Here is a 23632-nt window from a genome sequence, read left to right as displayed (position 1 = left end):
ACATTTCCAGACAAAATAGTTTTGTGGACTTCAGAATTCATTCTGCTGCTACCATCATGTGTTACATCATCAATAAAGACTAGTGAGCCTGTTCCAGAAGCAGCCATGCAAGCCCAAGGCAAGGCTAGGCAAGGCAAATGTATTTGTATAGCGCATTTCATACACAAGGCAACTCAATGTGCTTTACATGATAAAACATTCAATTGTTTAAAATTAATAAGAACATTTAAAATCATCAGTAAAATCAATTCAAATCATCAACAAACACATTACATCAACAACATGACCAAAAATCTCTTTAAAAATGTTCACATTAGATGCTGATTCAGCTCTGCTGCAGTTTGTTCCACTTCTTTGCAGCACAACAACTAAAAGCAGCATCACCGTGTTTACTGTGAGCTCTGGGCTCCACTATCTGACCTGTGTCCATAGATCTGAGAGACCTGCTGGGTTCATACCTGACTAACATCTCACTGATGTATTCTGGACCAAAACCATTCACAGATTTATTCTGAGGCTGACTGGGAGCCAGTGAAAAGACTTTAAAACTGGACTAATGTGTTCTGACCTCTTTGTTCTGGTTCAGACCCGAGCTGCAGCGTTCTGAACCAGCTGTAGATGTTTGATGCTCTTTTGGGGGATACCTGTCAGAAGACCAAGCCATGATTTCACCTCCACCATGCTTCACAGATGAGCTTGTGTGTTTTGGATCATATACTTTGTCCTTTCCATCACGTTGGTAGAACTTCCTCTTGGTCTCATCAGTCCATAAAACTTTGTTCCAAAACTTTTGTGGCTCATCTCTGTACTTCTTTGCAAAATCCAATCTGGCCTTCTGATTCTTTTTACTGATGAGTGGTTTGCATGTTGTCGTATGGCCTCTATATTTCTTCTCTCAAAGTTGACTTCAAACAGTGGATTGTGATACCTTCACCCCTGCCCTGTGGAGGTTGGCAGCGATGTCACTGACTGTTGTCTTTGGGTGTTTCTTCACAGCTCTCACAACTGCTTGGCCGACCTGTTCCATGTCTGTTGCTCAGTACACCAGTAGTTTCTTTCTTTTTCAGGACATTCCAGATTGTTGTAATGGCTATGCCCAATGTTTGTGTGGTTGCTCTGATTGATTTTCTCTCTTCTCTCAGCTTCAAAATGGTTCGCTTTTCTCCTATAGGCAGCGGTGTGGTCTCCATGTTTGCTGAACAGCAAATGCAGTTTTCACAGATGAAACCCAAAGCCAAAAACATGAACTATTTAATGTTTACATATTAAATCTAAAAGGCAACTAGAAACACCATCAGTCACATGTTCCAATAATTTTGCTCACTTGAAAAGTGTGTGGGTTGAAACAAAAGGTTCTCTGTTCTAAGTTGTTTAACACATCTAGATGTAAATACCATGAAATAAAAGCTGGAATTCTGAACTTTTGTCTCATATTCATGTTTTTATCTGAAACCCAAATGTCTTCAGTATATAATAAAAACAAAGGAATTAACATTGCCATTCCAATCATTTTAGACTGTATTTTCATCTATTCCAGAAAGTTCATTTAGTTTTCATTTTTTAAATATATGTTAAGGTTTTGTTGGTTCAGACAACTTTTTTCAGGAAATTTGATCACCTGACATGTTTTGACTGTCAACTGCCAGTCTTCCTCAGAGGTGGGCAACAGGGGGCGTGGCCAGCCTGAGAGAACTCTCGTGTTGGCTGTGCCAAGACAGAACCAATAAGGACACATGAAAGCCATCAAAAGATGGCTTGACGTTTTCCTCACGAAAGAACTCACAAGGGATACATCAAAGCTATCACCTCTGAGGAAGACTGGCAGTTGACAGTCGGAAAATGGATCATCAGATCAAATTTTCTGAAAAAAAATTGTCTGAATAAACAAAACCTTAGCATATGTTTTCATCTATATTTTGTTTAACAGCTCTAATCAAGTGGGTTGATAATAAATTGCGAAAACCAAAAAAAACAAACGTACAGTAGCTTTTAAAGGTTGATTTCAGTTAATCAGAAATATCAAACATCTTTTTAATGTTCTAAACCTTTTATTGGATGCAACTGTCTTTTCCCAAAAATGAATGCAATAATTACTTTTCTTGGTGACTAATGACTTTTATGAAGAATTATTTCAACTATCTTTTCGGGAAAGTAACTTTTTTCATTAGTAATTAGTCCAACACTGATGAGAACTAAACCTAAGTTACATTACAATGCTTTTCCTGTATTTATTTTGGATGCATGACATTAGATGTTGATGAAAACTAATTTTAACATTGGTAATTTAATGATTAATAAGCATAGCATGTTCACAGGTGAATTAGCATAACTGAGTTAGCTTGGTGACCAATTATGTAGAGTTAATTGTACCTTTTGTTGTATCAACTTTAATTGTTTCATAAATACCGTGAGCCTATAATAATAGGGTATATTAAAATGTCATTGTTTGTTGAATATACTGGTAGTACTGCAAATGGAATGTCATTATTTTAAGGTGTCATTTTATTTTATTTTATTTTATTATTAGAACACTGAAAATGTCATGTTGTACTAAATAAAAGAGCTAAGTGTGTTTTCTTATATAAGTATGAAGAGGATTCACTAACAAATATTATGATTTCTTTCCTGAATTCTCTTTTCTTTTGTTTTTAGCAGTGTTAGTATTCATATTTATAGATTTAAATAAGAAGTAAACTCAAGTTAAATTACCATTACCATTTCCAGTCAATTTTACACAAATCACAAAGCATTCATATGCGTTTTTTTTTTTTTTTTTTTCCATGTTATTTAATCAAAACCAGTAAATTATGGACTGTAATTTGCTTTCACATAATTTTCCAGTGTTAATGTGCAACGTTTTTACATTTCATTTTTTCAAATGATGGATTTCAAACTCTATTGTTGCCTAAATGTTTTACTTTTAATCATGTAAACACGATGAATTGCCTTGTGTACAAAAATTGCTATAGAAATAAATGATGATTTTAACTTTACTCTCAAAATTTCAACTTTATTCTGAAAATTTCAACTTTATTCTCGAACATCTTGACTTTATTCTCGTCTTTTCAACCTTAATCTCATTTTTTTTTTTACCTTAATCTCATTATATTTAAACTTTATTCTATAAAACTATTTCTGGTCAATTTTACAGAAATCACAAAGCATTTATATGTTTTTTTTTTTTTTTCTCATGTTATTTAAATAAATCTAACAAATTCTGAACTGTAATATCCTTTCCACATGATATTCCAGTGTTAAACATTTTCTGTTTTATGTTTTTAATGATGGTTTTCAAACTCTTGCGTAATGTTTTCATTTTAACATGTAAACACGATGAATAGCCTTGTGTATAAAATGTGCTATAGAAATATATGATCATTTTAAACCAATAATGCAGTCTTTATCGACTTGCTCCAGACATTGTTTCTTATTGTTTAGTATCATTACCAAATAGAAAGCTCCTGTTTCCTCCCCTGGTAATAATCCCAGTAGCAGGACTAATTAAACTAGATTAGCTCACTGAGTTTTGTGACGTTTGCCATAGTGGGACTATATTACATGGCAAAAAAATTATGAATTATTAATTGTATGAAGACAGAACAGTGTAATTGTCTTTTTGCTGTGAGCTGATGTGGAAGTGAGCTTTAGTCTGAGTCCCAGAGATAACCATTGTAGCAGAAAAAGACGAAGACGGAGGAGGAAGAACTAAACAGAAGGGAAAGGTTAAGAAGAGACGAGTAGATCTGTGAAGTGTTACCAACCTGAAGGCTCGGGCATTTATCTCACAGCATGGCGTCTGCTAAATAATTCATTGTGATGTAGATGTACAGGAATGAATGATTTATTCATAATTATGCTCATAGATTTGTTAGTTTGACTGATATAGACTAAAATCACAGAATATACTGTATCTGCCTCCTGTTATGTAACTATACAGTGTTTCACATACATTCATTTATTTAAATTGATCTTTGGCGAGGTTCGTCCTCGCTCTGTGAATGTAGTATGTCATTACTACTCTTCTACATTATTTTAAACTTTAATCTCAGATTTCTAAACATTTAATTTCAACTTTATTCTCAAAATGTTGACATTAATCTATTTTTCTCTACCATAATCTCATTTCAACCTTAATCTCTGCATTATATTTCAACTTTATTCTCAAAATATGAGCTTTCAATTTTATTCTCCAGATTAAAACTTTATTCTCGATATTTCAACGTTAATCTCATGTTTTCGACCTGAATCTCATTTTTTAAACCTTAATATCGACATTATATTTCAACTTTATTCTCGTAATTTCAACTTTATTCTCGTAATTTCAACTTTATTCTCGTAATTTCAACTTTATTCTCGTAATTTCAACTTTATTCTCGTAATTCCAACTTTATTCTCAATATTTTGAGTTTAATCTTGTCTTTTCGGCCTTACTATCATTTTTTTCAACCTTAATCTAGGCCTTATATTTCGACTTTATTCTCAAAATTTCAACTTTATTCTCGACACTTCGACTTTAATCTCGTTTTTTCGACCTTTATCTCAACATTTTAATTCAACTTTAGGCTCAAAATTTCAACTTTAGTCTCAAAATTTCAACTTTTTTTCTCGACATTTTGACTTTAATTTGGTTTTTCTGACCATAATCTCGACATATTTAAACTTTAATCTGAAAATTTCAACTTCATTCTCAACATTTTGACTAATCTTGTTTTGTCAATCATAATCTCGGCATTATATTTCAACTTTTATCACAAAAATTCAACTTTATTCTTGTCTTTTCTGTGTTTTTCTTGTTTTTTTCAACCTTGGCATTAAATTTAAACTTTATTCTTGAAATGTAAACTTTATTCTCGACATTTCGACTTTAATCTCGTTTTTCCGACCTTAATCCCAACATATGCATTGCCTCCGCTAATAAAACCAAAGAAGAAGAAGAGGCGGTTCTTAGGGCACAAGAAGAAGAAAAAGATGATGATGATGATGATGCAGAAGCAAGAGACGAGGCTGAAAACTGCATTTTTGGTTTTTGACTGAAACAACCCGGTAGAAACAGGATGTTTTAAAGAAGTATTTGTTTTATTTAACTTTTTTTTTTATTTAAGTATATTTCATTCTAACTATTTTGTTATTTAAATGTATTTATTTTAATTCAATTTTCTTTCTATTTTTTTCCTGGGAAACCCACCAGCACAAATAAACTCTGGTTCTGTGAAAAACACTGTTACACATTTGTTTTATATAAACTTTAGAGCCATTTTTCGCCAACACTTTAAATATTCTCCTGTTCAAAGTTAACAATGGATGAGAAAGAACAGGTGTTATTGTGGCGTGTTTCTACCTCCTCTCCTGTTGAGCTTCGCGTATCCCGGTGCGTATCCGTTGGAGAAGACGGATGAACTGGTGAAGGCTGTGTGAGGCAGAGGAGAAGCCAGAGGCTCGTCACACTTCTCTGTGGAGAAAAGATAAATATACGATAAAACACATTATGAGTTCCCAAGAGGAACTTAGAGTGTACACTGTGAACAAACACAACATTATTCACAACACGAGGCGTCTCCATTTGTAGACCTGAGTGCTACTTGACTCACATCTTTAAACAAATGATTGGATATTAGATTTACTCACTTATTATTACTGAGAAGAGAAAAAAATGTCAAAGCAACAAAAAATATGGTCAATAAATGATTAAATTGACTGATTTACAGAATCAACAAACTAGTTTAAAGCTATTTTGGTAAGATTATTACAGAAGCTGATTGGGGCCATTTTTGATTAAGTGAATAATTTTGGGTGAATCAAGAATAAAATCTAGATGTCAAGAATAAAGTTGAAATTTCGAGACTAAAGTTGAAATATAATGCTCAGATTAAAGTCCAAAAGCTGAGATTAAAGTCAAAATTTTGAAAATAAACTGAAAATACAATGTTGTGACTAAAGTCAAATGTTTGCTATTGAAGTCAAATCTACAGAAGCTGATTTATTTTCAAAATTTCACCTTTAATTTCATTTTTAGACTTTAATTTAGACATAATATTTCAACTTTATTCCCGAAATTTCAACTCATTCTCGAAATTTCGACTTTATTCTTGATTTGCCTGAAGTTATTTTCTCCATCAAAATTGGCCCTTTTTATTATTATTATTATTATTATTATTATTATTATTATTATTATATCTTTTTTTGTGGGCCAGAGCAGGAAAATCTACATTTAGGCAGGTTAAAAGAGCAATTTTATTTTTTCTATACTTAAGTTTGGATTTTTGCAGGTGGTGGGACTAAATAATAAGAGACTTAATCTCGATTCGTCGTCAACAATATTTGACACGAGAAGCAACATTTTTCCAATTCCAATGTATTTTGTTAAATCACTGAATGAATAAAAAAATAAATAAATGAGCTTAAACAAGTAAAATAATGTTTATTATTTCCATCACTGAGTTCTAAAGCTATATTCATGCGTTTCTGGATTTTTGGTAAACTTTCTAAAACAAATGTGTTTTTGTGTTAAAATATTAAAAAAAAAAACATCACTGAGTACAGAACATTCCAGAGAAGTGGAAACTGTGCAAAATAGTGCAAAACAACTGATGAAGCAGATTAATTTTGTCTGAAATTATTATTATTCTGTAATTAATCAATCGCAATTAACGCATTAAAGTCCCAGCTGTAATATTTGTGTTTAAAAAAAGTCTATTATTCACTTAATATCATAGGTATATAACATAAGGTCACAGATATTAGCCATTAATCATATAATTTGTGGACAACCTTTTATTTTCTTCATATTTTTCACTGTAATTAGGGAAATTATTTTATGAGAAATTGCAGGGTTTAAAAAGAAAATTTTGGCATACAATTTGTAATTCAAAAGTACAAAGTGTCATAACTCTGAACAGCGAGAAATTAAAAGTCATTAATTTTATGGTGATTTGCATAATGATTCATGTTTTTTTGGCCTTGAGTTTGACGGCCCTGCCTTTTACACAATTCATGCACCAATATTTATTTCTACTTGAACTTCTTCTCTTCCAACAATATACTAAACAATTTTCCCACCCCTGTACTTACAAGCTATAAACTGAAAGAGTTGGAAAGGGTGTGAAAAATATCACCACTCAGTTTGAACTGACCTCAAAAAACAGGCCACAATAATCCAGCGCACTCTTCAAAATAAAAATAAAACAAAGAAAAGCAAAGTAAAGGGTACCAGACAGACAATTACAGAGAACTTTATCCATTAAAACACACACAAGCTGCTAGAAAAGCTGTTTTCCCTTTCCCTTTTTGCTTTACACACACACACACACACACACACACACACACAGATACAGTCGCTGCTTCCAGTACATTAGGTTCACGCAGGGACAAACTGTGAATGGTCTGCCAGCCCAGGTAGCAGCAGTCAATAGCTCTCTGTCAAACCTCACTGTGCGAGTGTGGGGCTGCTGTACGAAAGGAGACGCAGATGCATTGTTTGTCCCTGGGTGCATGAGCCCGTGTACCGGTGTGTGTACAGCACACTGGGTCAGAACCAGGTGAACCACTCGGCTGTTAGACGTGTTTGACGCATTGGTTTTTGTGCGAGATATAGAAAATAAACAACAGCAGAAAACACTGGAGAAACCTGTGGGTATGTGTGTAGGAGTGTGTGTGTTTGTGATTTTTTAGAGAGGAAAATGGTCTGTAGACAGCGGTGGTGCTCATCATTGGTGGAGTTTGAGATTCTTGCCAGGGTGGGAAAAAGCCCCGAAGTGGGCCGGTCCAGTCCGCTACATTTGTTTTTTTTTTATTGATAAGCGAGTGAAGATAGATATGGTAATCAATACATGGCAAAAAGTGACTAAAATTGGCTAAAAGCAGTAGAGTGGCCCAAAACGGGCAAATAAAGAGGAACCAGGCGGTATGTAATGGCAAAAGGTAGATTAAATGAGCAAAATGTGGCAAACAATAGTGAAAAAGGGCAAAAATGTGCAACAAAATTAGGGAAAATGTAGGGAAAAAGGAAACAAGTGGTATTTATTTGGCAAAAGTTAGCTTATTTGGATAAAAAGTGGCCAAATAAAATTAAAAAAAGGACAGCAATTGGATAAAAGTGTCAATAAGAACTTCAAAAAAGGACAAAAATAGGAAAAAAGGGATTTTTTTGGGGCAAAAACTTGGGGAAAAAGAGATAACAGAACCAAAGCAGCACTCTTCACCTTTAAACCAATACCATGTCTTACTGAATCCATATATTCCATCAAACGTGGTCTCACAATCTTCCTAAGACATTAAACATTGCAATGAATCCCAGCATTCAGTCCAAAACACAGTAAAATTACTGTAAAAAATAAATACATATAACATGTCACGTCCTATTTAGAAGAAAAAAGCAGCCTGTCCTGATATCGTCTAATGACCGCATCATTAAAAATCCTTATTTTTGGTTAAATGTTGTAAATTCATGATACAATCAGGCCGGCGACTGCTTTCTGCTTCATTTTTGCTGTAGTGCCATAATATGAACAGAAGAAGAACAAAGTCACGTGACTTGAGCGGCAAAAAATAACAACAAATGAATTAAAGTATATTTTGTACAGTCATTGTGTTTTATGGCACTTAAAATATTTGTACATTGTATTAAGAATTGGTTTTATTCAAATGCATTTAGGAAAACTATAACAAAATGTCATATTAACACCGTGCACTTTGATGCAGAACGAGCAGCAGCTTTTTATTAACCATAACACGTCCAAAGATTTCAATTGCCATGTGTAAATCTTGATATTCAATGCAAGCAGGTGGAAAAACTATGAAAAGAACGGAGTAAAGGTGATGTCATTGGTTAGTTCCAGCCCATGGCAGCACAGTGAGTGATGTAACTCAGCTTATCTCTGTCTGCAGCTGTGCCACAGGCCAACTCTACTGCACCTATACAGGAACTCTTCAGGTCATGCCCGAGCATCCCAGGAATTATTACTGAGGCCTAATTAATAACAATTAGATCGACTATCTCATCTTTGCACAAATTCACATGAACATTATTGTACAGATGGAGAAATGTGGGCTTGCATTATCAAACAAGGGGACAGGATGGCATTAGATGCTGGAATTAAGTGTTTATTTATTTATTTTTTGGCTTTTCAACTAATGAATTCCATCCAGCTGCACATACTGTAAGCATGTTTCATACAGTAGGTCATGCATGTACATAAGATAACAAGGGCAGGAAATGAGCTAAATGAGAGAATGAGAGAGAGAAAAGTTCATTCAAAAGAAACTGATGTGTGGAGGAAAAATATACAGTTTTGTATACAGTTAGTCGTCTAACCCAGGGGTTCTCAACCTTGGGGTCGCAAGACACTGGAAGGGGCTCGCAAGATACCTTCAAGAAACAACAAATATGCATTTATGAACAATATGAGCCCATTTTTGCTTGTTTTTACCCTTTTTTTCTGCAACTACACCAAACTTGCCATATTTTAACCTGATTTCATCACCTTTTATTCACCTTTAATGCATTTTTGCTACATCACTCCTATTTCTGCCATTTCTCTTCTGCCTTTTCTGCACATTTTTTCCACTTTCAAGACATTTTTGGCATTTATAAACCATTTCCATCACTTTTTCCACCTAATGTTGCATATATTCACCCATTATTGTCACTTTTAACCTCTTTTCAACAAATTCCATGCTTCTTTTTGCCAATTTAACCACATTCACTATTTGTAATGCCCCTTATCTGCCAGTTTAAAATAATTGTTCCAATATTAACACTTTGAACTCTTTTTTACCACTTTTTCTGTCTTTAACTTTTAACCAATTTTCGTGGTTTTTAAAATCCCATTTCACCACCTTTTCCACTCTGAGGCAGCAACAACAACACAGTTAGCTATACTTTGTTAAAAGACCATTGGGACGTTATCTGTGCCCACGTATAAATAATGTTCTTAACACTTCTATCACCGTTAATGGAGCTCTGTGTGTAGCTTCCTGTGATTGGTGTAACAGCTCCAAACATCGCATTATATGTCTAAACTAGTTGTGATGTTTAAAATAAAGTATTAAACTGCTGCCTCAGCTCACATGTTTCAAGTTGTGTTGATTACTCAGGTGATGTAATCCTAGGAATAAGGTGGGGCTAATGCATCCATGTACAATAAAAGGTGTTATGTGACAAGTAACAAAGTACTAATACTTCGTTACTTGAGTATTTTTTCCTGGTATCTGTACTTTAATTGATTATTTATTTTTTTAGGCGACTTTTTACTTTTACTCCTTACTTTTTTTTTAAACCAACATCTGTACTTTCTACTACTTACATTTTAAAAATGAGCTCGTTACTTTAAAGACCTGTGAAGATGACGTCACGGCGTAAAAAAGATGCAAACCAACAACCGTAAGGCTGGAGGAGAAGCTAGTGCTAGTCAACGTGCTAACGCGCCACTACCTTCTTTTGCTGGTGTCATTTTCAGACCAAAAATGTCACGTCATGTCACGTCATGTCAGTGCCTACCCAAGGGTGAATTGATATTTTGATTATTTGTTTGAATTATAATATAATTATAAATGATTCATTTTTCCATTTCCAATAGCCTACAATACGTATAAGTTTGAAAGTGTCAGCATTTCGTGCATTTCATAGACCAAATGACTAAACATTGCTATTTCCTGGTACGGCAGAGACGCTGCACAGTCTCACTCCACTGTAAGGCAGGAGGAGGCCACACCCTCTCCCAGAGGCACATTGCTGCTCTGCCTCTGTTTCCATAGCATGTATTTATGAGTTTGCACATGCGCAGTCAGTTCCCCAAGATGAAAACCATTTACGCCCAAAGGCAGCTCTGCCTTTGTAACCGCGCTATGCTAAATGCTATACGTATGTTCACAGTACATTAGTGAATTGATTCCATGTGACCACTGCTGCTACGTTCTCTAGCTAGTGGGCAGGATAACACTAAAGTCAGGATGACAGCGCTAAGGACGATAGAGAAACTTTCTTTTGAGGAAAATCGACAGCTTTTAAAAGATGGGAGACCAACACCTGAGTTACCAGACCTTCAGCAAAGGTAAGGTCAGAAAATATTTCATACTTTTCACAGTGAATGGAACAAAAGGAAGGATTGACTTTGTGGATGCTCCTCAGAGGCTGTTCTGAGTTGTTGTTGTTGTTGTCTTTTTCTCTGTGTTTCTGTGTTTCCAACACAAACAACAGATGTGCTGCCGTGTCATGAGATATATCTTGTTGGGAGAGTATGAAGGCTATATTAAATAATTGTTTATGTTTCTTTGATGGTGTCTTACGATGTTGATTTTGTTAGATTAACGCTTTCCAGCAGAAACATATGAAATTGTCATTGGTGGTCTCAATTTGCAACATGCCTACCCAACGCTAGTGGTCACGGCACGTCACTGGTCTTCATTCCAGAAACCTAGAGAACATGATTCTCTTGAGGCTAAATGAAAAACTTTTGTAGTTTGAGTTTTTTTTCTGTTAGGCAGGTCTCTTAGTTTTATGGTTAACATTTTCAAGTTTTTATAAACGTTAAACTCAAAGCTGCTCTGCGTTTAATTGAGCATTTGCATTTTTTTTTTCTTGAAACATGTTATTTACAAATTTGATCTATAATGAGAGCTACATTGTCAAGGTGTTCATGAAGGTAACATATTTAATTTATTTCCATGTACCAGTTTTCAATTCTTTAAAAATAAATAAATAAATAAAAAACATGGAATTAATAACCATGTCTTACTATTGAAGGGACGTGTTTTTTTTGTTTGTTTTTTTTTAACTTTTTACACATTTAGTAGCATGCATTTTTTTAAGGAAGAAACTTCAATACTTTTACTTGTAATTTTTTAAGTATCTATACTTTTACTTGAGTACTGAAGACTAGTATTTTTGCTACATCACACACATTGATAAAGGTTATGCTTTACAAAGTTATGGATTCCAAAGTTACACTACTTATCAATGATATTGTAGTTTAGCTTCTTAATTTACATGATTGGTTAATTATCCTAGGATAAGGTGGGGCTAAGCAGTGAGCTAATGAATCCTGTTCAATGAATGAGTTTATTATTAAAATCAACCAATAACAAGTTTTTCTCCGATGAATGGAAAGGACTCCTTAATTTTTCCTCAAATTATGACATAATAATTCCTTTGATTAAATAGAAATTGGTCACAAAATCTAGAAAATTTTAAAGTAAAGAACTTGCTGGGACTGATATCTATCACTTGGATATTGTCGGTTTCTTACTTATTTTGTATTTTATGTATAAGTTGAAGTGCAAACAAGGGCACAATAATATTAAAATTACTCATTTTCTTGTATAAAATCTGTGGCCCACTTGGGATCAAACTGCTCCATATTTGGCCCCTGAACTAAATACATGCACTTATCAGCAGATACACTGGTAAACACCATGCAAGCAATAAAAGAGGCTTGAGTTAGGGTGGATATAGTTATTAAAATAGTCCTAAAACCATTTTCTTAATTAACCAAATAAAAAACTCTCAGCACAACATTTGGCCCACGCAAAAGTGATCAAACCCTAGCAGAGTAGTAGACTTTAAGGTTTTGGGCCCCGCAAAACACTGCACCTCACAAACATACCCACAGGTAAACTGTTTGTATGGGAAGGGGCATCTTCCTTGTTTTTATCTCACTAATTAATCCTTAAAAGATATCTAGAACCATATTCATCAATTATTAACGATATACCCCAAAGGAGCCCACTGCTGCTTGCTTACTGCAGCATTCCGGAAATTGCTGTATGAAAGCATTCAAAGGTCTTCTATGGGAATAATATCACCTTTATTCCTGAACAGCATATGGACGATGGAAAACCATGTAAAACACTAATGAAAGAGAAACCACATGGTAATACGCTGAGGATTAAAGCCTGTGATCACAGTCATTGATATTTGTTCAAGTCTCAAGTGCAAAGTACGGATCTGTATGTTCAGGTACTTTAGGGCAAGCAAATGATGACAATATCCAAGCGCAAATGTCAGCCTAGTCCCAAGTGAGCAAAGGGATCTTCTTTTTATACATGATAGAATTATATGAGATTGAAAAAACAGATGGACACAGCAAGAGAGGTAATGAAAAGGGTGAAGGAAGGACTGAAGAGCCAGGAAAGTGAAGCCTAGCTCGTGACATTTTCAGAAAGGTAAAAACCTTGGCTTGGGAACATCGTAACCAGGATGCATGTCAACAAGATGCCACTAGTAGAAACTAGAACCATGAAATAACTACTTTCTGGCCAGTTTAAGAAGATGTTATAAAAGTGACACATCTCTAAAATGTGAATTGGATGTAATTACATCCTGATGCATTTCTAGGAACAATCCTAATATCCTCAAGATTGGTTGGCATGTAATCACACATTGCTAAATTCTGGCTTGCCAAAAAGATCAGATCAAGGCGACAATATGCCATGCTTGAAAGACTTTTTGGTTGAAGATTATCTTGGCGAAACTGGCAAGTTATCTAAAATTCCCTTGACAAAAACTGTTTATAAGTATATCATGCAGAGACAAAGTAACTGTTTCAAATCATCCAATGAGACAAAAAATAAATCTCATTATCTCACCACATGCATATTATTTTGTGCTACTTGCTGAGCTGCTGAACAAACTCCCAAACACTATATTAATTTAATGACTGAAAGAAACAGTGTGTGGAGATTCAAGGTTTTACGCTCAACAACACACCAAAAGACTAAAGTTTGACGATCTAGGAGCTTTTTCTGGACCCATTTCACGAACACAGCAATAGCTGTCAAAAGTGCTAACAGGTGTAGGGAGATGCAGGTAGTGAGAGTGAGTCTATGCAGCTGGGAGCAGCCCTGGACTTTCAGCTTCCAGCTTTTTTTATGGGTTTTTTTCGTCCAAACGCACATCGAAGTTTGACAGGAAACCTCTGAAGTGGAAAGGTGCTCCTGAGCTAAATTCTATTTTCTCCCTGTAAAAGCTTCTCTGCTGACCTAATTTTATCAAATATTTATAGCCTCTACAAAGTCCATTACAGGTATTTTTAACTGACAATCTCAGTCAGTCTTAGATTTGTTTTTTCCAGACTAATGAGTTTGTCAGGATGTCAAAACCAGCCTTATACTCTTATTACAACACATGGTACATGTGCTTGATTTTCATAAGGGGAAAGACCTGTGCTGTGTCTGAAATGCATACTGCAAACTCAATGAGTATATACTGTCTACTATATACTATAAGTATGGTTAGGATGATGACCAATGATGAGCGGTTCCAACAACGACAGAAACCTGAATCACACTGAGGCCAAATATCTCTGTTGATTCTCCATCTTTCAAAGTTCTGAAAACATTTTAAGTGAGAAAGTGACCAAGTAGAATAACATGTGCTCATTTCATCCATAAAACTCACGGGAAACACATTTCATTCTGACATTTTGGAGATTTTCAGAGACCCTCCTTTGTGCTACTGACAAAACTTAACTTCAAAACAAGAGCCCTATTTACAAAAGTCTTAAAAACGAATCAAATAAAAGAAGATATGCTTTTATTTTGAAAAGGGAATACTTGATATGTAGCTTGAAGCCAGTCCCAGGTTGATTTTGCATTTCGCTTGCAATGCATCACGGGACAGTTGAGTATGACTAGTGTACATACCATGCGTACTTGTCCCCATATAGTATACATCTGGGTATTTCTCACATATTCAATCTTTTTATACCATTTAATGTGAACGCACTACATATTAGTTTCAACATTGTTTTGATAATTTTGACATCATTATACAATTTCAAACTCAGCTCTATTATACGTGGTTTGAAGGACTAAGCAAAACAAAAACATTACAAAGTATGCATTTCATTATTATCTATTTATTTATCTTTACAAATTTAGAAATTCCCTGTTTAGCATCTCATACAACTCTCTTATTATGAAAAGCACTTTGCAACCACATCAATAATCATGCAAACATTTGAACTCGCAATGAAATTTAGCTTGACCAGAGGAATCCTTGACGAACAGTGCAGCAATAATTATGTTGTTGGTCAGACCAAGAGTTCAGAAAGTCGAGTAGCCATTCGCTAATTAGCAAGCAGCTACGTTTGTAGCATGACAGCAACTCCCATGAGGACGTCAACAAAGCTGCAGCAAGTCTTTCCAAATGACCTTACACATGATTGTTTCCACTATTTTGAGGTGTATTATTTCAATAATTATCTCTAGAAAAGCTAAATGGAGGCTAGGCAAGTAGCCCATGGATGCATTATCATGTCATGAGCCTACTAGGTATTATGTTAAAACATACAACGGAACATTCATTTTCAACATTCAACTGCAAAACTTTTGAAAAGTGATACGCAGCAGAACAGTGGGTTGGATTGCTTGTGAAGTTGTTCTCGCCCTTGACACAGAGGCACAAAGAGTGTAAACAAAACATAAATAATGCTCTAACAAACTCAAACTCTCAATCTCCAGCTCCAGCTTACTAGTATGGTCTGATCTTTTCCCATTCACCAACAAAGTTTTTTGGAAGTGTGTATATTGCACATCTCGTCTCGTCGCACATAGACTCATTATGCTCCTTTGTGCTCTGAGATCTCGCAGTCCTCTGTCATGAATTGAGTGGTGGAGGGAATAACAATCAACCAGACCCCAGAGTGGAAGCCCATTCATACCCAATTCACATAGCTCCATGGAGGTACAATAAAGATTGTTTAGCTTTGCCATGACTAAGTGCAGACTCGTTTAAAATGGAAGAATTGTTCTCTGAAAAGTCTTCGGTTACAAAAATTTGTCTTTGCAGCTGAAAGGTTGCGTTTGTGGTCAAGCTGTGGAGGAAACGGCACTTTCCAGACGACCCTTGAGTCATTCTTTGCGGAGTTAGCAAAAAATAATGAAAACTAATTTCCTCCTGCAGTCCAAAACCTATAGGCTACACCAGGGGTGGACTGGGAGAAAAACTACACCCTGGCATTTTGTGTCCAGACCAGCCCACTTCATTAGCAGTGACACCACGTAGAAGTCATTATTAAGTCAGTAATGCTCAACATGTGGCTTTTTATTTCCTAATTTGAATTATTTTACCCCTAGGATACCTTATGGGGGTAAAGTTTTTAACCTTTTCTTTTGGCCATTTTGCAACATCCTTTGTCCCATTTTTGCAATTAAAAGAAAAAAAAAAAAGAAAAAAAACTGAGACTTTTTAAAGATTGTAGCTATACTTTTTGCCAATAAATACCCCATCGTCCATTTTTGTGAGTTTTTTTTTTTTCGGGACACTTTCCCAATTTTTGTCCTTTCTTTAATTTTTTTTGGCCACTTTTCATCCTAATCAGCTAGCTTTTGCTCAATAAATACCAATTGTTTTTTTTACACTACATTTTGCTGCTTTTTGTTCCACATTTTTGCCCATTTTCCACAATTGTTTGCCACATTTTGCTTATTAAAGCTAATCTTTGCCATTACATATGACTTAGTTCCTCTTTATTTGTTGTTTTGGCCACTCTTGACCTGCTTTTGGACAATTTTTGTCATTTGACACTCTTTTCTTGTCACGTTTTGTGACTTTTGAACCATGGCCACCTGTTACATGTCTGTCTCTACTTGCTGGTAAAAAAAAAAAAAAAAAGAAACTTAGCTAACCCAGTGTTGGGTGTAGACCATACATATATATGGGGTGTATATTCTTTGAAATGCTTGAGCTCCACGTGTCCCAGAACAAGATGAGATGGTAGGGAAAAGAATGGATGGATATATTGTACTGGTTTTTAATTAGGTTCGTAAAAAAAAAAGTAGTTCGGCATTTCTTTTTCTCAGCGTGAACTAAAAAAAAGTTCATAGTGTGCCTTTTTTTTTTTCTCTTGTACTTTACCTGAGGCTGAGCCAGCTTAAAATTCACAGCCTATTCACTTCTCCTACGCTTCTGTCACCCTACATTTTCTCACTTTCCTGATTCTCCTCACATTGCTTTTATGTAAGTGGAGGAATTTTATGACATAATCCATTAGCGTTTGTCTTTTTATTCTTGGAAGATGCTTCATTTACAAAAAAAAAAAAAAAAAAAAAAAAACTTAAATCCCTCCTCAAGCTGTGAATATGCTCTTAACATTTTCTGACCAACCTCCAGTTGCTAACCGCCAACCCCATGCCTTGCCAGTGCTTCAATGAAGCTGGTAATCTCGTTTTTTTTTTGGTTCAGATTCATTTTTTGCATGTTTTTGGAACGGTCCCCAAGCAATTTTTTTGTCAACAGATCGAGTGTCTTGTGCCAATGTAGGCGCAGACCGAGCGCTTAGTGAGATGTTTTGGATGAGGCAACAACCCGTGAAAACTGATATACAAATGCTAACGCGCATACACACACACACACCAACCATTACTGCGAACACTTCTGCACCATTCAAATGCAGCAGGAACAAATTATCTTTTAGTGTTTTTTTAAAGCCTCTCATTAGATCACTTTAAACCAATAACAAGCAGTTTTCATGGTCAAGAGCTCGGCTAATTCTCAAACAGCCTGAAAGCATAAATTAATCTGGCAAAGAGCTTATATACACCTCAGAATGGGTAAGGCACTGTTGATAAAATCACTCAAAACCAGTGTTAAAAACGACTTTTGGGATATTCTCTTTATTACATTATTTCAAAATGATCAAAGCCGGTATGTCAAATTATTATCATCTCCTTCACACTGATTGTTTCCTGTTTTTAAAACCAAATAACTTTAATATGTTTAGGTTTCATTTATTCAGACATTCGGAAATGTACTTTCAAATTTACTTTGATCTCCTGACAGATTATGACTGCCACCTGTCAGTCTTCCTCAGAGGCATCAGATGATTGCTTTGATGTATCCCAAACAGTTATTTTATCAGAAAAGCATCTACGGATCACTTTCATGAGTTCTTTGTGGGCGTGATTTGTAGATGCTTTGATGCATTCGTTATGAAAACACTCGTAGGGACACATCAAAGCAATCACTATAAATGCCTCTGAAGAAAACTGACAGTTGGCAGTCAAAACATGTCAGGAGATCAAAGTACATTTCCTTAACGTTGTCTAAATAAATGAAACCATAACATATTATTTTTAAAAAGAAGACAAAATGAACTTGCTGGAATTGCACAAATCTTTGTCCAACAGTTGTCGAGTGATGCTTTGTGGACTTTCTTCAGTTTGAACATTCACACCCACTACACGCTGGCAGGTTTGCTGTTTAGGTTCATCTATTATTTATCCTAGTAATTAAAGGTGCGCGCACAATGATAAATTGTACTTGTCCCTTGTAATCCATGAAGCCTTCCGCTAGTTAATGGGAGATCTGTGGTGACGGGATGCTTCACCGCGGCCAATTACACTAAGCTGTTCACCAGGGTTGGGGTCAATTAAATTTTTCAATTACAATCACGTCTCCAATTATCCATGTTCAATTACAATTCAATTATGATTATTACTGATTTTCCAATTCCAATTAAAATTACAAGTATTATTTTCCCCCAGAAAGTCAATTACAATTATTAAAGTTCAATTAATGAGCCTGAAATAAATAACCTCATAAAACATATAATTTTTCTTGTGTTAGCATCTCCTGTGATAATGGGTTGGTTTTAAATCAGCTGTAAAATACACCTAAAAACATTATCTATCATCCAATTTGTTTCAGATCTCTTAGTTACATTAATACGCTTCCTAATTAATGAAAATATTGGTATTAATATTTTTGGTGTGGGCGTCTGAGCCTTTTTTCTGTCAGTAGAGCCCTAGGTTTAAATTTTTTGGCAAAATGGTAAAATACTCCTCAAGAGAACTGACAGGTAGTGGGTAAACCTGATGTGAAACATTGTTTAATAATGATTATTTACATATGTGTAAGCTTAGAACCGTAACATTGTTCCACAGTTTGGCGTTTGATTAAATTGTAGTGAAAACTACAAAGTCAATCATCTGAACTCAATCACAACTCACTTATGATTACAACAGCAACAGATTTTTTCAATTACAATTATAATTATGTCATAATTGTAATGAATTTATCAATTATGCAATTACAACAATAATTGACACCAACTCTGCTGTTAACAGTTAGAAAACCAAAATGACAAACATCCCAAGCTTTATAATAGGTTCATTTGTTAGTGTCTGTCTTTTGGGTGCTGATATTTTAGGTCAAATAAGTGAAGCCGACTTTTACTTTCATGAATTTATTCAAAAGTATTAAATATTGTATAGCAGCGTGGAATAATATGAATGTAAAACATTTGCCAGAGTTAACAAGACAAGGAAAACATTAAAATTTAAATACAAACTGGGCCACTTAACCTCCACACTAGCTAGGCTCGTTGGAGGAAAGCTAGCATAGCAAAAACATGCTAACAGCTAGAGGACTGATGTATCTACTGAAGTAGAAGTACTGTTGATTGAAATTGTACTCAGGTACTAGTACAAGTAAATCATACATAAAATACATACTCAAGTACAAGTAAAGAGTACATTGTCTGGTCATTTCCTTTTTTTTGCAGTTTCACAATGGCCACGTTTACATGGTAGATTTAATTCCTCTTTAAAGCGGAATAAAAGTTAGTTCCTCTTTAACCTGACCTTGTAAACACTTAATTCTTAATGCTAATTTAATTCCGAATTAAACTTAATTCCGAATGAAGAGGCTGGTTTATTCTGTTTTTAATTCCGAATTAAATAATTCCTCATTCTTGTAAACAGTTAACACTTAATTCCGCTTTAAATTTATTCCAGTTGTTCTGCGCATGTGCGACTTGCGGTGATGACACTCTGGGTAATGACATAATCCAACATGGCGGCCCGGGATAGAGCCTACACTATTTAATGAGCCTTAAAAGACATGAATATAATGAAAAAAGCGAATGGACGGAGGCATAAACATGCAGACATTCACACGGACACATGGACTTATCACACATGGAGATCAACAAACGGAACAGGCTTCATCAGACGAGTGATACTAAGACCCGGAGATGGAGTAAATGCGTCCCCATACTGCTGCACAGAATGTAATATCACCAAGTTTATCATTGAAACGGTTGTTAGAGCTACTATCTTTACCAGGGAGCAACTATTTACTCCTGGTTATTGTTTTCCGGAGTTTTACTGCGCTTTTGTGTGCTTTTCCGTGGACCAAAATGTGTTATTGTCCAGCTGTTGCTTCAAAACTACAATCAAAATAAAGGTGAAAACAGTTCTCATGTGTGGTCTTCTGTGTTACAGCCGACAATAAAAGGTTTGTGTGTTTCTCCATACAGACGTGATCGACATGATACGTCATGTTTGCCCCCTGTCCAATCAGAGCCTTCCCAACCACCACACCTAAAGCTGAATTAACCGGTTTTCCATGTAAACCACAGTTCGGGAATTACTATTACCATGTAAACATGAAGCACTGATTATTTTATGAACATGTATGTTTTATTATCTGATGATTGTCTCTTATCTTTTATGTAAATGGAAGTATGATATGTTATTATGTAGTTACATTTTCACTCTATATTATATTGTATATTTCCTGTAATTTATTTTATTTCAGGGTGACAATTGAAGGGACTACAGATGAAAAATAGCTTTTGGGTTAAATCTGGTACATTTTCTGTATTGCTATTAATGTACATCGTCCTTGTTAAATAAACCAATAAATAAACACATTTAAATGAGTCTTATATCTTTTTTTTAATTTAATATACATGATAACTACATAGTATCTAAGTTCTCTATTTGATAAATGCTTTCCAATATGACTTTATATCAAATCACTTCAGGATGTTACACTTTAGTGTCTCTTCCAGCGACACACCTGGCTGTTTAACCTGTCTGCTGGTTGCCAGGTCTGATCAGCTGTTCTTGTCTGATTCAGTGAACCCTCAACCACGACTGATCTGCTCAGAGCTGCATGAAGCGTAACTTCCTCACACTGATGGACCCCACCTGCACAAATGTGTGGGTCAGTGCGTTCGCAAAGGTGTGCGCGCACATGTTTAAACTCTACAATGCTTGGTGAGAGACTTTAAAAACACATTTGAATGTCTTTAAGGCACAAGGGATGTGTTTTATGTATATAATAATACTCGCTGTTTCAACATTTAAAAGTACATTCCCTGAAAAAAGATCTTCATCCTGGTTGAAGAATTTCATTCATTTTTTTAAGATAAAGATCCAAACTCTTGTCAGTTCATTTTAAATTCAAAATATTCATCATGGACGTGTCTCGGTTTAACTCGTGCACACTAAAATAACCAAATACAATCATTACATGAGTGAAGTTGCAAGTTAATAATTCATTTTTTTCATGCAATTAGATGAGAATCTAATAGCAAATACAATGTGTATATGTAGTGTAGTGAATTTTCTTCAGTAAAGTGAAGTAATTGTACAATCCTCACAGCAATAAAGAGTTATTTAGGGTTTCCCAAAGTTCCTAAGGAGGGAAAAGCATTTCTTCAGAAACCATTAAGACATCAACACGACCCTAAAGGGAGAGTGGGAGTTGAAATGATGCTCAGCGGTTACACTGGTAACAAAATGGCCAAAGGAGGAACACACACATGATTTAGGGTGAACTGAGGCAAAAAAAAACATTCAAAACGATTGCTATACAGTACAAAAATATACTGAGCATCCATCCATCCATTTTCTGCTGCTTATTCATTGCCGAGTTGCAGGGGCAGCATCCTTAGCAGCGGGGCCCAGACTCGCCTTTTCCTGGCCTACTTTGTCCAGCTCTTCCCGGGGGATCCTGAGGTGTTCCCAGGCCAGCCCAGAGACATAGTCTCTCCAGCGTGTCCTGGGTCTTCCACTGTGTCTCCTACTGGTGTGATGTGGCCTGAACGCCTCACCAAGGAGGCGTCCGGGGGCCACCTCATCTGGCTTTTCTCAATGCAGAGGAGCAGCAGCTCTACTCTGAGCCCCTCCTGAATTACTGAGCTTCTCACCCTATCTCTTAAGGAGAACCCAGCCACGCTACGGAGGAAACACTCTGCTGCAAACGATCGAGTGAGAGTTGAAGGTCACGGTCTGATGGAGCCAATAGAACCACATCATCTGCATAAAGCACTGAGCCAATCCTGAGGCCACCAAACTAGACCCCTCAACGCCCTGGTTGGGCCTAGAAATTAATTGGAAACAAGTTCCACTTACTACCATCAATGCAGACCAAGCTCAGACTCCAGTCGTAAAGGCAACGGACAGACCGTATCAAGGGGTCCGATACCCCATACTCCCAAAGATCCCCCACAGAAATCCAAGAGGGACATGGTCAAATGCCTTCTCCAAGTCCATAAAACACATGTGGACTGGTTGGGCAAACTCCCATGAACCGTTAAGAACATATTAATATATTTGGCTGTAATAAAACAGTCTTATAATTATGTTCTTGTTACATGTTAAACCAAGGGCAGCAATTGAAATATAGATATCTATCTGAATACTCACACAATTACAATACAGGATAGAAATGAGTTCCACAATAGAAAAAGAGCCACGACCCAAATCAAGGAAAATATTCAACTTTTTAATTCAATTCTTAACACATCACCTGAGGGTTAGGGTTAGGGTTAGGGTCATTTACGGCGCAGCTCCAAAGCCTGGTCTGAACCTGTGTAAAATGATCCAAATCAGGAACAAACCTAACTTTGCCCTGTTGGGTTTGGACAAAGATCTTCAGCTCTACACCAGTAATCTGTGTAACGACATGGGTAGCTTTAAGAGCTAACCCCCAGCAAAATATGGTTGAACAGACATTGAAAAGACATCTTTGCCACAAGTCTAAACAACGTCAAAATATGAAAGGTGAAAAATCGTTGTTTTCTGGTCATATTCTTTAGACGTCTCGTTATGGTATAAATATGGTTGAAAAATGAAGGTAAAGAGACGTCTTTTTCTGGTCGTAGGACTATGCACTCAAGAAGAATTTTGTTAAATAATTAAAATTGTTATATCTTACAATCTCAAAATGTGGGAACATTTGTAGTCAACTTTTACCAGGATCAGATATGTATTGTTGGTTTATGTTTGAGGGCTGTTTGAAGTTGTTACGTTACTTTTTCTTCTCATTTTTTTGGCTATGTTGGACCAGTTTATGACCTAATTTGGAGAAGTCATTTTATAATGACTATTTTTGGACCAAATGTGCTAAATTTGGACCAAGTTGGACAATCCAATGACAATTAAATTTCAATGACTATTTTGGGGCTAAATTTGAACCAATTTTGATGGTCAAAACCACCCCAATTTCAACGACTATATAAAGGCTAAAATTGGACTACGTTGGATGGTCCAACAATAACCTCATTTGGGCTAAAATTGGACAAAGTTGGATCATCCAATGATACTTAAATTTCAATGACTGTATTGGGGCTAAATTTGGATCAATTCTGACAGTCCAAAAAAACCCTTAATTTCAACAACCATATTTGTGCTGAATCGAGGCTAGGATGGACCGACCAGATTTAGCCCAAAAAAGAACGTCTAAATGACGGTGGGTGTTTGGTGGGAATCCTGTTTCTATCTCTGGTGTAATCTGAGATTTTTGTAAACTAAAGAAAGCACATATAGCTCGACGCAGTCCTCCTCTTATGTGAGTGGAATAGGAGGTTGCGTAACGTAGCCCCATGTGTTAAATTATCTCTGC

General features: G+C 35.7%; 1 protein-coding gene across 1 annotated transcript in view; it reads right to left on the bottom strand.

Annotated features, from left to right (window-relative positions):
- The window catches only part of LOC114454578 (contactin-associated protein-like 2), a 375848-nt gene that overhangs the window by 180480 nt on the left and 171736 nt on the right, over nt 1–23632 (bottom strand). The window contains exon 2 of the mRNA XM_028435133.1: nt 5339–5449. Coding sequence (XP_028290934.1) covers nt 5339–5449 — 111 coding nt within the window. The remainder of the gene's footprint in view (nt 1–5338; nt 5450–23632) is intronic.

Source organism: Gouania willdenowi, chromosome 20 (genome assembly GCF_900634775.1).
Source record: "Gouania willdenowi chromosome 20, fGouWil2.1, whole genome shotgun sequence".
NCBI lineage: Eukaryota > Metazoa > Chordata > Actinopteri > Blenniiformes > Gobiesocidae > Gouania > Gouania willdenowi.
The sequence above is the reverse complement of the archived record's forward strand: the minus strand, read 5'-3'. Positions and strand labels throughout refer to the sequence as shown.